Here is an 18,524-nt window from a genome sequence, read left to right as displayed (position 1 = left end):
ACTGAGCTTATGTGAAGTTTCTTCCAAAAATGTCTCAAACATCTCAGATGCTAACGGTAGATCTTTTGTCAGTTTTCAATTTTGCTTTGTGTTTTCTACAAATTTCTGCCATGGCATCAGCTTACAGCCCGTAGTCAACACCCAAATACATCATCATTTTTCATCCATTTATACACAGATGCTGTTCAAATAATAAAAAACAAAACACTGTTAGGACATACACCTTTTTTTATTCCAAACAATTTAACCAAGCTTGGTGGCCAGTTCCTTGGCCTTAGCCTTCTCCAGCTTAGTGATGCGGGCTGTGGACTTGGGGCCCATGATGCCGCCTCCCCAGTGACGACGGATCTGGAATACAAGTTTGAAATTAATTATATTGATGCAGCACAGTTTCCAATACTTCATTTAATTAATCTCGTGGAGATTCTACATACCTCTTCATATCTGTCATTGTAGTTGGTCTTGATGGCTTCCACAAGCTTGGCAAGTGCACCTTTATCCTCACTAGGAAAGAGCAAAACCAGACAACATTACTGAGAGTATTTAGAGATGGCACTGCATTAGGAATTCATTAAACTCTGAAAATATGATTTATTGGTGCAAAAAAAGCTGAACTTTAGAAAATAGAACCTTTCCTATTTTCTAATGTGGTGTCACTTTACACAAAGTTTTCATTGCAAAATCATGGCTCAAGCTGCCAATGTTGAAACAAGTGGGTAGCTATCAGGACCATCTTCTGCTGAAACTACAACAATGCTAACTTTAAGGATTTTGGAGGTACGAAATGTTACAACTCTCCAAATTAATTGCCATGCAGCGACAATTGTGTTGATAGTCAAAGTATTGGAGAATTCACTTGAGGATGTGCAGTTTGAGCATACTTACGGGTTAATCTGTGTGAAGGCGACTGAAGTGCATGTCTTTCTGTGCACAAGTCTGCCCAGTCTAGCCTTGCCCTTGACAATGCAGTATGGCACACCCATCTTGCGGCACAGAGCTGGCAGGAAGACAACAAGCTGCAGGGAAATCAGAACACTTGTTTTTCAGTGTTGTATTAAATACATTCATTTTATGACAAAGAACTAAATTATGTACTCAAATCCTGTTCTTGTTTTGTGGTCACTGCTCAGGGTTAAAAAGCTCGTATGTTTGATCAACACAGATGTTTCAGGTGAAGAAATTCAGACATCATTGCCAGTGACCACTTTTTAATTGAAACTGTGCCCAATTAAGTCTAACCATAGCCAACATAGTTTGCGTTAACTCACCTCAATTGGATCCACATCATGGGCAATGATGACCAGCTGGGCCTTCTTGTTCTCCACAAGGGAGGTGACAGTGTTCACGCCTGCGTGGAAGAAATACGTGCTTAACATCTGCTCAGTACACATCTTGCACAATTAAATAGTTGTTGTGGCCAATGCTCAGGGTTAAAAAGCTCAATAACCATCAAGGCAGTTTCAGGTGAAGAAATTCAGAACATCATTGCATCCAGGCCAAGTTGAGGTAAAACAGCATTACTAAATTGATAGGATGATTAATAAAAGCATTTAGGTGACTTTATCCAAAGATTAACATTTAGGAAATTCACCAACACAAAAACAGCTTCAGAAAACTCTCAATTATTGTTTTAATGGAAGACTTACCTGCACGGAGGACAGGGGGCCTCTTGGTAGGGGTATCTCCCTTTCCAGCAGCCTTCTGCTCAGCACGAGCCAGCAGCCTCTGCTTCTTCTCCTGCTTGGTCTCTGGCCTGTACTTGTGGGCCAGCTTGAACAGCTGTGTGGCTGAGAGAGAAGAAAGCATTTAACATCAGATTTAACCTCAACACTTCCTTAAGCAGTGGGGTTAGGGTTAACCCTAACCCTTAAAAAGAATCTAGCAGTATTTCAGATTGCTGCATCAGTGATCTTGGTGGAAAATGTCAGCACTATTGTTAAGATAGCAAATATTCTTCACATCACTTGCAACCAATGACTGGTACTGCTTAAGGACTTAATAGGTGTCTCTAAATAATGGTAATACAGCATGCCATTCCTTGTTGCCAAAACCCTCTGAAACTTACCAGTCTGGCGGTCCAGAGCCTGGGTGAACTGGTTGATTGCAGGGGGAACCTTAAGACGCTTGTAGAGGATGGAGCGCTGCCTCTGCAGGCGGATATAACGAGGCCATTTCACAAAGCGTGTCAAATCACGCTTGGGCTGAATATCCTGGCCTGAATGACAAAAAGAAAAAAGTTCAGTGTCCAACAAATTGAAGCAGGCTGGTTTGTTTTCACTTTTTAGAATATGAAGTGCATCAGCGATCTTGGTGGGAAAGTTGTCTTCAGTGTTGATAAGATAGCAAATATTCTTTTACATCATCTGCACCACTACCATCAATATTTCTTTTAAGATGCCAGCCAGGGCTGGTACTCACCGATGCCAAAGTTCTTTGGCCTCTTCTCGAACAGGGGGTTGACTACTTTCTTGGCCTCATGTTTCTTGGCCACTGAAGGGGCAGGTGCCACCTTCTTCCCCTTAGCCTTCTTTCCCTTAGGCTGTTGAAAAGAAGATTACATTAGCACAGAGTATTTTACAATAACTTCAACAATCAATGAACGCTGAGGTGTTGAACATGTTCATGAACTCAGAGTTATCTATCTGCAGGGTTTTAACTTAAATCTCGTGTCATACTTTGTGCACTATCCTAAATTTCCAGCATGTCTGAGCTACCACATCCTGGTTGGCCTCCTCCTTTTCAATGACTCAAACACCAAGTGCTCAAAGTGTTAAGAGACTGAAGTAACATTAGTAGTCATCGATATAAGGGTGAAAATGGGAGTGGGGCTCTAAAGTATTAGTGGATATGTCAGGCAAACTCCACGCTGGATGATCTTCACCGCTATGACAGACGTGCCATACAAACCCTCACTACAGACCTCAACTGTTTGCTTTGAAATGGTCGTATTTATAAATAAGACTTGAATCAGGCAACTACAAAACAGCACAAACGTGGACTTGCAGCATCGCAGCAGAGGCCCATTCAGCTAACGCTACCGGGTAAACCAACCGGACACACATCCAGGTTTATTACATGTATTACACCATTAACTTAAACAAGCAGAAAAGGTACTGATACAAATTATATAAGCAGAAAAGGAGCAAACTTAAAAACAGCACGGCTTCAGAAACCAAAGCGTGTTCTCCACAGCTAGCTTTAGCCTCAGACGCTACTAGCTACCGGTGTCGGGTAATCTCCCATTTCAATCCTAAAATACTTCAACATCGACGCGAAATATCGACATTATAGTCACGACCAGTCTCCGCGGAACACATAGATGCAGTTCAATATACAAAAACAAGCACGCAGTCGAAGATGCAATCAGATTGAACAGCTTGGATTTTCCCTCAGAAGAGGCTGCTATGTACCCACCATGTCGGTTCAGGCAGAAAGGAAGACCGAGGCATTCTGGGTAGCGTAAATACCGCGAGGTTTCCGACGTGACTACCGATCTGGGGTCAGATCTCGTTGCGTCTCGTCTCTCCAGCTGCACAGTTTTAACGGTTCGGACACCGATTTGGGGTCAGTGTTACAATGGAAATAAACGGATTTAATATACGTCACACTCAGTGTATGTAGATATATTTTATTGAATAATAATTGTGATTTTTTTTTCTTATATACGTATTTATTTTTTATTATTATATTTGTGCTTATGACAGGCAGTAGTATTGGGACGGGAAGTGCGGTTTAGATCTAATTGTATTGTGAATAATAATGCAGATGACACTGGAACAGATATTTTGATCTTTCTACGGATCTAAACTGGAGGGATGTTTACTGAATTATGAGGTTAGATAAAATAAGTTAAGTTTTTCAATCAACGCCGGTCTTACTTTCGTAATAACATAAATCAGCAGTATCAACCTCATAACCTCTCAAATTAAATGACTGCAAATTTAAAAAGTATTTACCATAACTTTAGTTTATTTTATTTTCATCTATAATTAAATTTTAGGTGTTGGCTGCAGTGTTAGAATTTTGATGTACTGATCTCAAGCAAGTTCTTTTTTTTATTTTTCCGAGCAAAGATTGCTGTATATTTTTTGTTTTTTTTTATGCTTGAGATAATTAAATCAAATCAAATCAAATCAAATTATACGTCTTTACTGCGGCTTCGATGTCCACTTAAACCACGTAAAATATTACGTCACTTCCGTAAACAGCCATTCATTATTTAGCTAGCTATAAAAAAAAAGACATAAGAAAAGCTGTTTCCGGTGGGCGCGGTCTTCTGCCGTGACGTCGCCCAGCTGCCTCCCCCAGTCCTGCGTCTTGAGCACCGTGTCCGTGCTGTGTGTCCGGGGAGGGGGGAGTTGTTTGGGAATGGTGGGCCGGGGATATCGCGTCTGTCTGCTCGGCTCCTCGGTAGCTTGCTAGCTTACTTCCTCCTCTGGTATGACATGTTTTTTTTTTTCTTAAATTTCTTATCTTTTTTGGCAGGAATGAAATATTAGCGTCTCTCGCTGCAGCCGCCCGCTCGTGTCGGGAAACAGGAGTCATCCACCGCAGCTGCTGACATCGCTGCAATGTGAATTTGGGGCTTTGGGTGGTAAACATCGGGCCTTTTTCAGATCTGCAGATCTGTCACATTCTGGGAGAAGGTGTGTGTGTTTGTGTATCTTTTTTGTCCTGTAAAGAAGCCTGAAACGATGCTGCAGATGTCCAACTCATGTTTGACTCATCCGTCAGAGATGCAGTGCGTGTGATTTCTATGTTTTCCTTGTTGACATCAGAGGGCTAGCTTTAGCTACAACACCGTGTCATCTAGAATCTCCACAGTATTTTTTATTTTTTTTTGTTCCTGCCCTGGAAAATTAGCAGTTAGCAGCTATGGCTGAGCAAGACATTTGTCCCCACCTGGACTCCATCGGACAAGTAACCAAAGAGGACCTCCTGCAGAAATCCAAGGTGGGCTTTCATTCATTCACAAAGCTATTTTGTGCACAATGTCAAAGATGTCCAGTGCAGGTTGGCAGGCTGTAATACTGTCGATATAGCTGCCCCCCCCCCAAACATCAGTCATAATCATATCAGATGGACCTTACAGAAGCTTTTATTGTGTTGTGCTTCTTTGAGATTCATGAGTGACCATAATCTGTGTATGTGGACAAACTGCACATCCATTACGCTTTTTTCGTTTCTGACCACCTTCTCCTCCCGTGGCTGCAGGGAACTTGCCAATCGTGCGGCGCAGGTGGCCCTAACCTGTGGGCCTGTCTGCAGGTAAAGTCAAATCCTCTGCCGGTTTGTCACATTAATGATGACTGTTGCAAGAAAGAGCTCCTGCTACACTAATCATAGATCATATGCAATGAGAAGACCAGGTGACGGCTAAATTATTCATGCTGATATTGGACATAAACACCACTGCCCTCACCCTGTGGAAGGGCACACAATATATGACATCATAGATCTATTCTCAATGACCGTAGTTACTTTAACATAGTTTTTTTTTATTGACACCAATTGATATAGATGGACAGATATTGTGTTTTTGTGTTTTTACAAAATAGAAAAAAGGATTCAGAAGCCATAGGGTGAAATCTAATACAGTGTTTCTTCTCTGTAGAATGATTGCCCGTATGTTGGTTGTGGAGAGTCCTACTCTGATCACAGCACGCTGCATGCACAGGTGAAACACCTATCGGCTTTTGGGCCACACGTTAACGTGTCAAAGTAAAATTTTTCAAGAATACACCGAATTATTGTGTGTGTGTGTGTGTGTATGTGTTAGGCTAAGAAGCACAACCTGACCGTGAACCTGACAACGTTCAGGATCTGGTGTTATGTGTGTGAGCGGGAAGTGTTTCTGGAGCACAGGCCTGCGTTGGTGCCTGCTGCTGCTGCTCCTTACCACTGTAAAGCCACAGAGCAGGTACAGCTTCACTGCAAACAAGGTCACATCTCTTCACTGGTTTCTCTCACTTTGTGCTTGGTGGATTTACATGGGAGGGGAAAAAAAAACTATCAGTGACATTACAAATTCAAAGAACCTGTTTCTCACTCATCTTCATTTTTATAGTATCTTTTATTTATTTTCCTAGGAAGCGGCTCCTCAGCCAGTAGGTCACCCTCTGAAAGCTGTACCTATTGCCGTAGCAGAAGAAGAAGGTTCAGAGTCAGAGGAGGATGAGCTTAAACCCAGAGGTAGACCAAAATTGATCAGAGGTAGATTAATGCCAGGTTTAATAGAATTCTTGCTTTGAAGCCTAAAGTTAGCAGACACTTTTGTTTTAACAAAAACCAGATATGATAATCAACCCTCAGTGGTAATCTCTCATTAGTCTGACATGTACTAAGAATCAGAGGTTAATTTCTACTTTGTTTAGTTTCAATATTTTACTCTGGGAAGACAAATGTTGGCATGCTTCTCTTTTTCTGCTGTTGTTTGTAGGATTGACAGGAATGAAAAATATTGGAAACTCTTGCTACATGAATGCAGCTCTTCAAGCCCTGTCCAACTGGTGAGGATTACATTTGGTCATTCACTGGGGATGTGCGTGTCTTCTTCGATGTTCATGAATGTGTTATTGTCTTAAGAATGTGTATAAACATGATTTATCCTCTCTTTTCTTACCAGTCCTCCTCTCACTCAGTTCTTCCTGGACTGTAGTGGCTTGGTGCGGACTGATAAGAAGCCTGCCCTCTGTAAGAGCTACCAGAAACTCATCTCAGAACTCTGGCATAAAAAACGGTATTAAGCTTTTCAAATTGGCAGCTACATTTATATAAATTTAATGGTATGCCAATCATTCAGTCATATGAAAATCTCAGCAATGCAATGTTTCTCACGTCTGCTGCTCTCTCAGGCCCAGCTATGTTGTCCCTACCAGTCTGTCTCATGGCATCAAACTAGTAAACCCCATGTTTCGTGGTTACGCTCAGCAGGTAGGGGCAAGCACCCAGCAGGTAACTACGCCTGGCATCACTCTTGACACTGACACTTGACGCTTGACACTGCCTTGTCTTGCGTTTAACGCATTCCCTAAAATCATTTTAACTTTTTGCTATTAATAATTACCTTTTGTTTTTAAGAGTAAAAGGCTTGTTTTGATTTCTTTATTTGTTTGCACATTTGGGTTGGCAGAACGAGTTTTTGGTGAATTTTACAATTTGCTTGAATCTCCAGAGGGAAGTCAAATCTTTGTTTCTCTTTGTGGAAGGCAGGATTAAAATGACTGAAAGAAAGGGATGTTATTTTATTTCTTTGGAAATAACAATGTTAATAAGTTATGCGATAATATTTATTTATTACTCCTGCCAACTAGGTTTACGAATAGCTCAACATTTATCCACTCTTGTAGAGCAGCATTCCTCAGATAATTCACAAACTGCAACTTATAGGCTACCTAATTGCTCCTGTTTCCAATCTTTATGCTATGCTGAGATAATAATCTTTTGGCTATAGCTTCAAATTTAGGCAAAAGGATACAAAAGTGTTGTCTATAATTTTATCTAACCATCAACTAGTAATAAATGTATTTCAGAGAATGCTGAATTATTATAACTAAGCTTATAAATTAGCTAAGACAGGCTACGCTATGGCCAAGTAATGTCATCCAGCTGCATTCATACTGAATGCTGTGACTTCACTTTCACTCCGGAGAAGTAAGACAAATAGTAAAATCAACCCATACACTGAATTATCCCATGAAATTACAATTCAGTTTTCATATTTGGTTCAGGTAAAGTGCATGTTTTATTAGAAGCGTATTCTCTGGGTTTGTTTGGTCTTGATTCCCATAAATGTGTTTTTAGTCATTAATAGATATCACCTTGCATCACTTCTTACGGATGCGCAAAATGTTTTCTTATGGTAGACAAGCAGACAGCATTTTCAACACATTTATCTTTCTATCTCCTTGTTTTTAAATAGTCAGTTTTGCACCTGTTTATCTGACACCCATTGACATGTATCTCTTTTCTGCAAACCCCATGTCTCTGTGTATGTAGCCACATTATGCAGCCTCCTTTTGACTTATTGTAATGTGCTTCTCTTGCAACAGGACACTCAGGAGTTCTTGCGCTGTCTGATGGACCAGTTACACGAGGAGCTGAAGGAGCCACTGACAGAGTGCAGCATGAGCGGGGAGGGAAGTGATGGCGAGGAGAGAAGAGACGGCGACCGCTCTCCATCTGAGGATGAATTCTTGTCCTGTGACTCTGGCTCCAGTAGTGACCGCGGGGAAGGTGGAGGTACAGCTGACAGCGAGCTGCTCATGCAGGACGAGTGCGACGGGGTCCGGTCACCAGCAGTGGGGATGATGGCTGTCAGTCCTGGTGGGGTGATCTCAGAGAAGGAGAGGCTGAAAGAACGAAGGGTGTCTGGCTCATCCCTCCGTGGAGGCTCCCAAGAAATGGATGAAGATGCTGATGTGGATACAGCGGCTGAGGAGGAGGCTCCTGACAGGGGAGAGGAAGAGGAGGTAACGCCAACTCCCAACTCTGAGGTCCAGAACCAGGAAAACAACCAGACATCTAACACTGGGCCGGGACCAGGCCAGAGCAACAACACCTTAGGTATAAACTCTGTGGCATTACAAACATTCCTCAGATAATTTACAAACTGCAACTTATAAAGCCACTTTTATAGTGTCTTTTCTTTATGAGAATATCACATAGAATATTTGTATGATTTCTTTTCTAGAGCCAGACAATGAAGCATCAATGACCCAACCGCAGTCCACCCCCTGCAGTCCTGTACGAACCCTCCAGGAGCTACATCCCAAAGTCTCCTCCAGTCCACCTCGCTCCAGCCCGCTTCGCTCTGCAGGACCTGCCTACTCCTTCAAAAAAGGTAAGGAACCTCCACGGGGTTTAGTTAGATCAACCTCTGCCATGAGCACTTACATTAACATTTGTACCATAGCAACATGTGCAGTTAAGCCCCCATCACTAAAACTCTCAAATAATAATAAGTTTGTCCTTTAAAAAACACCTTGCTGTCACATGTCTTTCAGCTCAGCTGCTTCTCAGTGCCAGGAAGAAGAAACAGTCCCACTATCGCAGTGTGATCTCTGACATCTTTGATGGCTCTATTCTCAGTCTGGTCCAGTGTTTAACCTGTGATAGGGTGAGCGGTACTTTTCATGTTTGAACACCAGGGGAAGCTACTGAGACTTAATAGAAAAACTGGAGTATATTACTCACTGAAATACATTATGTTTTTCTGTGGGGTTTAAAAGAAAGTATAGCATGTATAGTCATTATTTAATTTTACTAGTAGAGTATTTTAAATGTGAATACAATGTTTTATAAGCAAAGGTAAACCTTTCGTTTGTATAATTCCCTTATGTGTATCAATATGTTTTAATATCTGTTGTGATTGTTATTGTTCAAGTTATGCCACAGATTATATTCATATTTTCTTGTCTGAATTTGCAACAGGTCTCTAACACAGTGGAAACCTTCCAAGACTTGTCCTTACCAATTCCCGGCAAAGAGGACTTGGCCAAGCTCCACTCTTCCATCCATCAAAACCTTCCAGTCAAGACAGGCGTGTGTCCTGACACTTACGGCTCACAGGGCTGGATTTCCTACATCATGGACTCCATACGCCGGTCAGTTAGATCACAGATAACTGTGACTGTTCAGGAAAGAGTGAGTGAGTGTGTGTTCCAGAGAAAATTATCTTGAACCTAACCATGTAAATGGAGTTGATTAATCTTAACAGAGAAATTAGGCAAGTGTGATCTTGACTTTATTTTCATTGTCAGACTGTTTGTTGTTGAGTAAACTACACTTTGAGCAGCTGAAGTTGACAAATAATGCATGTGATGACTGTAGGTCAAATAAGAGACAGGAGTGATGCATTTCTCCTGGATTTAGAAGAGTAAAACATGAGATATCTTTTCCCTTGGTATTAGATCTGGACTTGAGCTGTCATGTTCTGAAGTGAATCAGTATGCTACACCTTCCTTCCTTCGACTTCCTTTGCCTTTCATTACCAGTGAAAGTACCTCAATATGCAAATACCTGACCTCATGAAATTAAAGCTGGCTTGATTCATCCTGTGAAAGGTCCTGGGTGAATACTGGGAGTCAGTCCAGGACTGATTGCTGGGAGAGATTATGTAGATTGAGGAGGGCTCTGAAATGCTTGATCAAGAGCTCCTGGAAAAGAAGTGGGCATCTTGGCTGATGTGATATGTTTAATGGGCTGCAAAATGTTTTAATAGTGGAGAAAACTGTAGTTATTTACTGTCAGCATAGCTGTGGGTTACTATGTACCACACACATCCGGTAAGTTTCCTGAGCATTTATCATCTTAGATATCAGACATCAGAAAAGCATCCAAAGCAGAGACAAGCTCCTGCAAGCCATTTGTTGTCATTCCAGCAGTTCCTGTAAATCAAAATGATTAGAAGAATGGTCATGCTTTTACTAAGCAACTTAATTGAGCTAGCCTCAATTCCAGGGATTACACTGCTTTTAGATTTTCAAGGTTCAATCTTACGGTTCTCTTCTCATCAGCATCATTGCCAGCCATGTTGCTGACCCACATGAATGACTTTTTTGTCAGTAAGATGTCAGTAAGATCTCTGTAAAGATGTGACTGTATCTGTTTGTGTTGTGTCAGGTTTGTAGTGTCATGTATCCCCAGTTGGTTTTGGGGGCCCATGGTAACACTAGAGGACTGCCTTGCTGCCTTTTTTGCTGCAGACGAACTCAAAGGTAAAATATTTTCACACAAAACGTAATTTTCAAAAGCTCCAGTGTGGAAGTCGAAAGCTCCTGTCAGAAATGACACTTCCCCTCCCTCTCTTTTCAGGGGACAACATGTACAGCTGTGAGAGATGTAAAAAGTGAGTAGCATCTTAAATCCAGATTGAAACATTCATCTTCATATTTTCTATGTGCATTTATAGATTTACAGTGGATTTTGTCCTACAGGTTGAGAAATGGGGTCAAATATTGCAAAGTGCTCCGACTTCCAGAGGTATGACTGATCGCTCTCCCGATAACATGCATTGTTTTGCTTGTGGCTGGCCCCCGCAAATTGTTACTGACTATTTTTGTTTCCCCAATTTTTTGTGCAGATTTTATGCATTCACTTGAAACGTTTCCGGCATGAGGTCATGTATTCGTTCAAGATAAGCAGCCACGTGTCTTTCCCGTTGGAGGGCCTCGACATGCGACCTTTCCTTGCTAAAGAGAGTCCATCCCAAGTCACTACATATGATCTGCTGTCAGTCATCTGTCATCATGGCACTGCTGGAAGTAGGAGTCGATTGATTTCCTTTAGATAACGACATGCCAGATGTTATTTCCTTAATAGTTCACATATCTCCAGATTAGGACTTTATGCTTTTACTGCTGTTTTAAGACTTTTTTTTTTTCATCAAAATCTCCTCTCTCACCTTTTTCACGGTGCTGCAGGCGGACATTACATAGCCTACTGTCAGAATGTGATCAATGGCCAGTGGTATGAGTTTGATGATCAGTATGTGACAGAAGTCCACGAGACGGTGGTGCAGAACGCGGAGGCCTATGTGTTATTTTATAGGTGAGTATGGGGAGACCTCGGAATGTCAAACATTTATTTGGAGACTGCCCTGATATATGAGACATTTTTATTGAACATGTGCAGGAAGAGCAGTGAGGAGTCAGTGAGGGAGAGGCAGAAGGTGGTGGCTCTGGCCAATATGAAAGAGCCCAGCCTTCTGCAGTTTTACATCTCCAGAGAATGGCTCAACAAGTTCAACACCTTCGCTGAACCAGGCCCCATCAGCAACCACACGTTTCTTTGCCAGCATGGAGGTGTGTGTTATACCGTGTCTTTTTGTCCAAAGAGTTAAAGGGGTGGTTTTCTGTTGTCAGAATCTGCTGGCATCTCCTGACGGTCATCGACAAGAGCCGATCGTTCCTGCTCGCCATTCAAAAGCAGAGCACCAATCTGTGATTCCACCACTATATTCCAAATTAAAGTGACTCCTTAGCTGATTGTTTTTGTTGGATTTGTACACGTTTAGTTGAGCAACAGAAGACATGGGATGAGTGGGAATCGTGTGTAGGAGGTCAATATGCACTGCAGGCTTTAGCGTTCTGTCTGGCTCTCTTTACAGGCCAGAAAAGGTCATGGACTCATCTGTTACAACATGACGTATTTTATCTCTCTGCAGGAATCCCACCTAATAAATACCACTACATAGACGACCTGGTTGTGATAGTTCCCCAGAATGTGTGGGAGTACCTTTACAACAGGTAAACAGAGTGCCTGAAGACATTAAGTTTGAAAGTTGTACATTTCAAGAAAGTGCTGAGTTGAAAAGGACAAATTTTTGTCTTGTTTGCCGTTTTTACCCCTGTTCATCATCTCCGGTTCCTGAAATGGGGATGTCCTCTATTTGTTTTCTCATGTAATGTTTAAGCATTTTTCAACACAGAGGGAAATGTGGGTGTTATAAATAGCACTAGTTAAGGATGTGAAACCTACGCTGGTGTCCATCTATTCACTCTTTAATCCACATGGGTGTCCCTGGTTGATGTGGAGAGTCAGCTGTTGTTGGAAATTTTGTTGCTGCTGTTCATTGCGAAGGTGTGTGAACAGAGAAAGCGACAATGTGGTTGCCAAACAGCACGGCTTTCAACACAACACTGTCAAACTGAAGCTACTGAATCGTCTCGCTCATCTTTTTTCCAATATCTTGCGAAAAATTAGCAGTTGGAAAGCGACCAAATAGCAGCATAGTAAAAAGTAATTTTTATTTAATTGATGTGATAATTATTTAACCACAGCCGGCGACTGAACAGTATCATATTGTGTTAAAAGGGTGTGAATTTTCCTTGTTTGCCTTTGAGATTATTTCTGTTGAGTCAGCCTGTCTTCACCCTGTGCATTGCTGTTCAATGTCGGCGTCTCTGTCTTCAGTTTTGGAGGCGGGCCTGCAGTCAACCACCTCTACACGTGCACCATCTGCCAGGTGGAGATCGAAGCTCTGGCTAAACGCAGGAAGATGGAGATAGACACCTTTATCAAGGTGAAAGCCTGCATTCTGAAAGCGTTAATCCATGTGTAAATGCATTATGTCTTACTGCTCTGTGCTGGACGTTGAATGAGCAGTCATCAATTCTCCTCGTCTCTAGTTGAACAAAGAGTTTCAGGCTGAGGAGGCTCCAACAGTGATCCTGTGTATCAGCATGCAGTGGTTTAGAGAGTGGGAGAGCTTTGTAAAGGGCAAAGACAATGGTATGCAGCTGCAGTAAGTCAAATACAGCACCCCATTTAAGTTGTTCATCTTTCTTACTTCTAATATTTGTTACAATCTGTTTCCTCAGAGCCGCCTGGTCCCATCGACAACAGTAAAATTGGTGTCATGAAGGGAGGACACATACAACTCAAGCAGGGTAAACATCAGTACAAGCCGGGGAAGATGTTAAGGTGGAGATGAGGAATGCAGGTGGTCAGTAAGTTTTTAATGACTTTCCCCCTCCTCAGGTGCAGACTATGGTCAAATCTCAGAGGAAACATGGCAGTACTTGTTGGGCATCTATGGTGGAGGGCCTGAGATCGCAGTGAGACAGACAGTAGCCCCGGCCGACCCCGACAGCCTTCACGGAGAGAGGAAAATCGAGGCAGAGACCAGAGCACTTTGAGAAGAAAACAGGTTAGAACCATTTCTTTTTCTGAATTCCTGTTTATTGCTTATACTTTTAAATCACAGAACTCTTCAACTAACTCTGAAAAAACAGAGACAGAGAATAATTCAGGTATTCTGTAATACTTTACTGCAAGCTGTGTTCTTGGATCTGGTGACTGGTCCTGGAATCATCGGGTGAAGCATCATTTCCAGCCAATATGCTGACGTCAGCCACATAACCTCATAAATTCCTTTTGGCCAGTGGAGAGTGAACTCTATAAACATCTAGTCAAGAATAACTGAGGACCTACATCCAGCTAGCACACAGCTGCGAATTCAATCTAGACTTGTTTAAGCTGAAGGCCCATTAAGAGTCACTTTGTTCTCAACTTCTACTATCCCCAGGTCCTCTGATTCCCTTTTCTGCTCCTGCCCTCACAAGAAGATGAGGAATTTGCACCTTGGTGAAGAAGCCTCGTTGTGAGCACTTTGTAAATGTAGCAACATAATATGCCGAAGCCGTGTTGCAGGAAGCTGAAACGGTACTTAAATATCACGTAGTTTATTTATTGAATAACTCCTTGGTGTTAAGGTGTAAAATTAAGAGTTCACGTCACATCTCTGGAGCTGTTTTTGGTAGCTATGGTGTTTCTGTGGCTGCTGTAGTGACATTAGGTGTCATGTACCGCTAAGCTGGCTGTGGCGGGTAGCAGATAGCTGCTGGCGTCGAGAACCAAAAGGCTGAGGAGAGGAGAACCACAGCACAATGGTTGGTTTTAGGACTTTTCTTCTACATTGGAAACAACGACCAAGAGACGTCAACAAACTTTCTGTTGTTTGCCTGTTAAGTAGTTACAAAGTTCAGACATCAAGTGAGAGCTATAGCATTAATCATAGTTTTGGACCTCCAACCTTAAATGCGCATACGCTGAGCCCTCAGGAACGAAGGACTTGTTTGTGTAACAAAGCAAATTGATTAGATTAAGGAAGAGCAGCTGGGTTGCATCTACCACAGAGCGTGTGCATGTATGGGGTTTCAAAAAACTGGAAAAAATGTTCAGGGTCAGCTTCAATGCATGTATCTATAACTCCTTTTTTTTTTTGTCCTAGGAAGGATGTTTCCCTGACAGAGTGAGTTAATATTTGGTTTTTTAATTTTTTCCCTAGAACACTCAATCAAAAATGTGTACTTGTTGATAAATGGATATGATTTTCAACATTTAAGGCCACGATGAAGGTTCAGGAGATAAGTGTGAGGGTAGTTATTTGTCTTACTGAGAATGTGCGATAAAACAGTATCAGGTTTACCTGTATTCTTTAGACTCAGTTCTTCAAAGAGGTTTAATGCAGTGTAACATCCAACCAAGAGGGGGCGGTGTTAAATGGCATGTTTTTTTCCAACATTATTATATTTTAGTAAGATGCACATATTAGCACAAGGTGCATAAAATTCGACCTGTAACAGCAGTAAATCCATAACGTGCATAATGCTATCATGGGGCATGTTGAGTTATCCGGTGATGAGAGAAATATGTCTGCGTCCCATCATCAGGATTGTATCTACAAATTGTATCATTGAAACGCTCACACAGGAAGTGAGAGAACAAAATGAACCCCTGACCTCGGCTTTCTATTTCAGAGAAATAGATTCAAATCTTATTTTGTGTATCTTGCTTTCTTTTTTTTAAATCATGCACGCATAAGATAAAAAAAATGCGTGTAGTGCAATTTTATAACATTGAGACAGTTCACACAACTGCCAACACACAACTTGTGGCGACTCCTTGAAGCAGTTGAAGGGAAGAGTTGCTTGGTTTTAGTTGATTGCTGCAACTAAATTTTAATCTGAAACATCAATTGAGACATTGCCTGTTGTTGTGTTGGTTGTCTTAAATTTTCCAGTACATGCTGCATTAAAATTTGCCTCCACACTTTAAGCAGTCGTGGCCTTGCGTTGTGAGAGAGTGTTACAGAACAATACAACAACACTAACAATGATATAAGGTATTCCTGCTTTCTCAGGTGTCTGTGTGAAGTTTTACATTCACCGTTAGATGGTCGACTCCCATAAGCCATATTACATTGTACAATATTTAATGAGTTTTAATTCTTTTTGATTATCAAAATTATTACTTAGCAGTCGCAGTCGCACTCTTTAAACTGTCTAAACAGCCTCAAAACAAGTTGATAAATACAAATGTGTGACAGCTAAACATCTTGAAGTCTGTTTTTACACAGATAAGATTCAAAAACCTGTAGTTTTTAATGCCAAATGTACTGAACGCATCTTTAAATGCCGTGCTGAGGACGTAAAGAAACATTAGTTCTACCTGTTGTTTTTTTTTTTTGGTCGTACCATCAGAATTTAATGTGAAATATAGAAATGTGAACGATGAGCTCAAATTTGAAGCAAACGATCATTTAATATGTGATGTTCTGTAATAGAGTCACACAGACTTGGAATACAGTGCCTTCAGGCCAGTGTACTCCTTCAATGCAGCTGACCCACACATTACATATTTTGCCTGGTTACGATGGTGCAGGCATGTACAGACAACACCTGACTGGCATTTCCCTGACTCCACTGCTAGTACAGGTAGAGTAGGAAGGATAATGTATAAATTTAATATAGTAACTAGTTTTCGATGTTAAATTTTCGCTTAGAAATTCTCAGCTTAACTGGTCAGCTTCAACCTGAGCACAAGAGGTGAAAACACTTGTGTAGTTGCACAGGGGCTGCAGTAAATTTTCATTAACCTTAACTTATACTTAAAGTGCAGAAATCCGCTGCATTCACAATAAGAAAATGCTCTTGATGTTTTCCTATAGTTTTTTGTAAGTTCATCATGTTTATGATATGCAGAAGTCATAATTCTACAAATTGAGGTTTCCAAAATGTTTTTAATTGTGTTAAAACAATCCCAGCTCTATATCACCTTTAATATCACCCAAAAAAAGGTGATGTTGCTCATTTAAGTACATGACACATTGAAAGGAGGGGAATGACAGAAATGAACATGAGCTCAGTCACTGAAGGTGCCCATTAATTTAATTTATTGAAAGTTGTCGTTTTTAAAGGAATTGCTTGACCCTTCTCGCTTTCTGAAAGTTAGATGCCACTCTCATGCCTGTCCAGTAAAGATAAAATAAAAAAGAAAAAATCATTATGCCATAGAAATATGAACACAGACAAAAATGCAATCCAGCCAAAAAGTAATAATAAAGATAATAAAAATAACACACAAAAAACACAATAAGAAGTGCAGATACATAAAAAAGCTCCGCTCTTAAAGAAGAGAACTTATTTATGTTCTACATGGATTCTGTGTTACATTATTCACTTGAAATTACATCAGTTGTTTTCATTATGTGTCATGAACCACTAAGAGTCCAGGACATATTTTCATCAAATAATATTTAATTATAATTATTAGGAGAGCAACAATTAGGCAATCAGAAGTGTGTAAACACAGAATTGTGTTTTAATAGACTTCCAACTACAGATATTTTGGTTTGTCATCGCAGAAGAAGCACAGGCGTGACTGATACCATGACAGGTTGCTGTAATGAATATAACATTGTAATTAAGCAATTTAGCTGGAAAGCAGAGCACTTAAGAGGAGGGAAGGCGGCTGAGGGATTTTAAACAAGTGTTAATTGCACGCAATTTTTCATTCAACATTCGACTTGCTGTAAAAGCCGCAGTTTCCGACATTCAGACGTTGTTTTTAACTATTACAAAAACATCAGTCATGCTGGCTTTAAGTCTAACAGTCACACAGCGTACATTCCTACAGCCTCCTGACCGTTTTTTCATCAGGACGTGGAATGCTTAAATGCAGTCGCTGCAGCTCATATCCAACAGAATCTAACGGAACTCAAATTATTAAAAACTAAATGAGAATTATTATTCATTTCACATAAATTTGCCATCCATGATGTTTCAAACATCTGCCATGTCTGGACCCTGTCGCCATCAATGCCTCTCTCTTTTGTTTGCTGATGCATCCAAAGAGCACTTTGTTAATTTTAATAAGAGAGCAATTTTATGGAGTCGGTTTTGTTTTCCACTCGTGTCTAGACTTTATCTATAACAGGTAATAATAATAATAGACCTACCGTGGGTATGTGTGCGCTGTGTTTAGATACCTCTATGGGGGAGCAAGTGCAATGACAAAAGACAAAACTTTGTGCAATCTTCACTCTGTTATCAAAGAGACATTCGGGACGGCCATCAAACATAAATGTTTGAACAGCTGACAGTAAAATGGGGCCGTGCAGCTAATTTTGTTGCAGCGTTGAGTGGTAATTACTTATCCCCACCTGTGAGTGTGTTTGCTTGTGTTACAACTCGTAGCTATGCGTGTGAGTTTTCCATTTGAGTGGAAAATCTATTGCATTGCTGTGGTTGAACTCATTCATCAGTAATATCAGCCTGCACGCAGCACAACAGGATTTCACTCGCTCATGTTTTCCCTGCGTTTTAGTGTGTGTGGTTTTTGTGGTCATGATAATGGTGATGCTTTGAATCTTGGGAAATTAAGTGGTTGACCTCAATTCAATGGGATGTCTTAATGTCTGTATAGCTGATGTAATTAATCATGACTGGTTGAATGATTAAAAATTGCCTGGTCTTTGATTTTCAGGTGTTTTATTTAAAAAAAAAAAAAAAAAACTCAAAGCCTAACTTGAGCCGACAAACCCTGAAAAAGGACTTAAGATAAATATTTAAAACCACACTTCAGTGATCATCAGATGTTTATTAGCTGTCATCCAATGAGTCAGGCAGTAGATAGAAAAACAGTCTGGTTTTGTCTGAAGTTAAGAAAACACTTGCTTGAATCTGTATAAAAATCCAAATGGAGACATATTTACCTTCTTGTGTTTGCCAGTTTCTAGC

The 18,524-nt window shown here is 40.8% G+C and overlaps 2 protein-coding genes and 4 non-coding genes across 9 annotated transcripts; 1 reads left to right on the top strand and 5 right to left on the bottom strand.

Moving 5' to 3' along the window:
- Positions 1-210: 210 nt before the first annotated feature.
- rpl7a (ribosomal protein L7a) lies at positions 211-2,551 on the bottom strand (the record flags this gene model as incomplete). Its single annotated transcript, XM_029516450.1, has 7 exons — positions 211-348; positions 435-504; positions 886-1,016; positions 1,269-1,348; positions 1,647-1,787; positions 2,066-2,215; positions 2,419-2,551. Coding segments are annotated over 7 exons (810 nt in total), but the record flags the coding sequence as incomplete, so codon positions are not given.
- Positions 1,122-1,197, bottom strand: LOC115052493 (small nucleolar RNA SNORD36). Its single transcript, XR_003841363.1, has one exon. It is a non-coding gene; the product is annotated as a small nucleolar RNA SNORD36 (small nucleolar RNA).
- LOC115052499 (small nucleolar RNA SNORD36) lies at positions 1,420-1,491 on the bottom strand. Its single transcript, XR_003841368.1, has one exon. It is a non-coding gene; the product is annotated as a small nucleolar RNA SNORD36 (small nucleolar RNA).
- Positions 1,899-1,969, bottom strand: LOC115052501 (small nucleolar RNA SNORD24). The gene has a single exon (XR_003841370.1). It is a non-coding gene; the product is annotated as a small nucleolar RNA SNORD24 (small nucleolar RNA).
- On the bottom strand, positions 2,295-2,368 carry LOC115052500 (small nucleolar RNA SNORD24). Its single transcript, XR_003841369.1, has one exon. It is a non-coding gene; the product is annotated as a small nucleolar RNA SNORD24 (small nucleolar RNA).
- A 1,796-nt stretch (positions 2,552-4,347) lies between the features above and the next one.
- usp20 (ubiquitin specific peptidase 20) lies at positions 4,348-18,299 on the top strand. Of its 4 annotated transcripts, XM_029515646.1 has the most exons (26): positions 4,348-4,410; positions 4,486-4,741; positions 4,864-4,953; positions 5,215-5,268; positions 5,615-5,677; positions 5,780-5,920; positions 6,090-6,192; positions 6,440-6,509; positions 6,626-6,739; positions 6,855-6,954; positions 8,052-8,565; positions 8,693-8,842; positions 9,006-9,118; positions 9,433-9,605; positions 10,624-10,718; positions 10,816-10,849; positions 10,938-10,983; positions 11,084-11,264; positions 11,424-11,550; positions 11,635-11,804; positions 12,167-12,248; positions 12,916-13,024; positions 13,131-13,233; positions 13,323-13,391; positions 13,483-13,651; positions 14,030-18,299. In XM_029515646.1, exons 2-25 carry the CDS (start codon positions 4,715-4,717, stop codon positions 13,638-13,640), a joined length of 2,886 nt encoding a protein of 961 aa, XP_029371506.1. In that variant the 5' UTR covers positions 4,348-4,410; positions 4,486-4,714; the 3' UTR covers positions 13,641-13,651; positions 14,030-18,299. The 4 variants fall into 4 exon arrangements, with proteins under 4 accessions (XP_029371506.1, XP_029371509.1, XP_029371507.1 ...); XM_029515649.1 differs by having other exon boundaries at positions 4,382-4,646; XM_029515647.1 differs by having other exon boundaries at positions 4,382-4,741; positions 4,867-4,953.
- The last annotated feature ends 225 nt before the right edge of the window (positions 18,300-18,524 follow it).

The sequence above is a fragment of the Echeneis naucrates genome, chromosome 12 (assembly GCF_900963305.1).
Source record: "Echeneis naucrates chromosome 12, fEcheNa1.1, whole genome shotgun sequence".
NCBI classification, from domain to species: Eukaryota; Metazoa; Chordata; class Actinopteri; order Carangiformes; family Echeneidae; genus Echeneis; species Echeneis naucrates.
The sequence above is the reverse complement of the archived record's forward strand: the minus strand, read 5'-3'. Positions and strand labels throughout refer to the sequence as shown.

What these genes read in the sequence shown, in the direction of transcription:
- usp20 (XM_029515646.1), top strand. Translation starts at nt 4,715, where the DNA reads ATGTTTGACTCATCCGTCAGAGATGCA. An exon ending in TAGGGGCAAGCACCCAGCAG is followed by an intron (nt 6,955 to 8,051) that starts GTAACTACGCCT and finishes CTCTTGCAACAG; the next exon opens with GACACTCAGGAGTTCTTGCG. An exon ending in CCAGAGCAACAACACCTTAG is followed by an intron (nt 8,566 to 8,692) that starts GTATAAACTCTG and finishes TTTCTTTTCTAG; the next exon opens with AGCCAGACAATGAAGCATCA.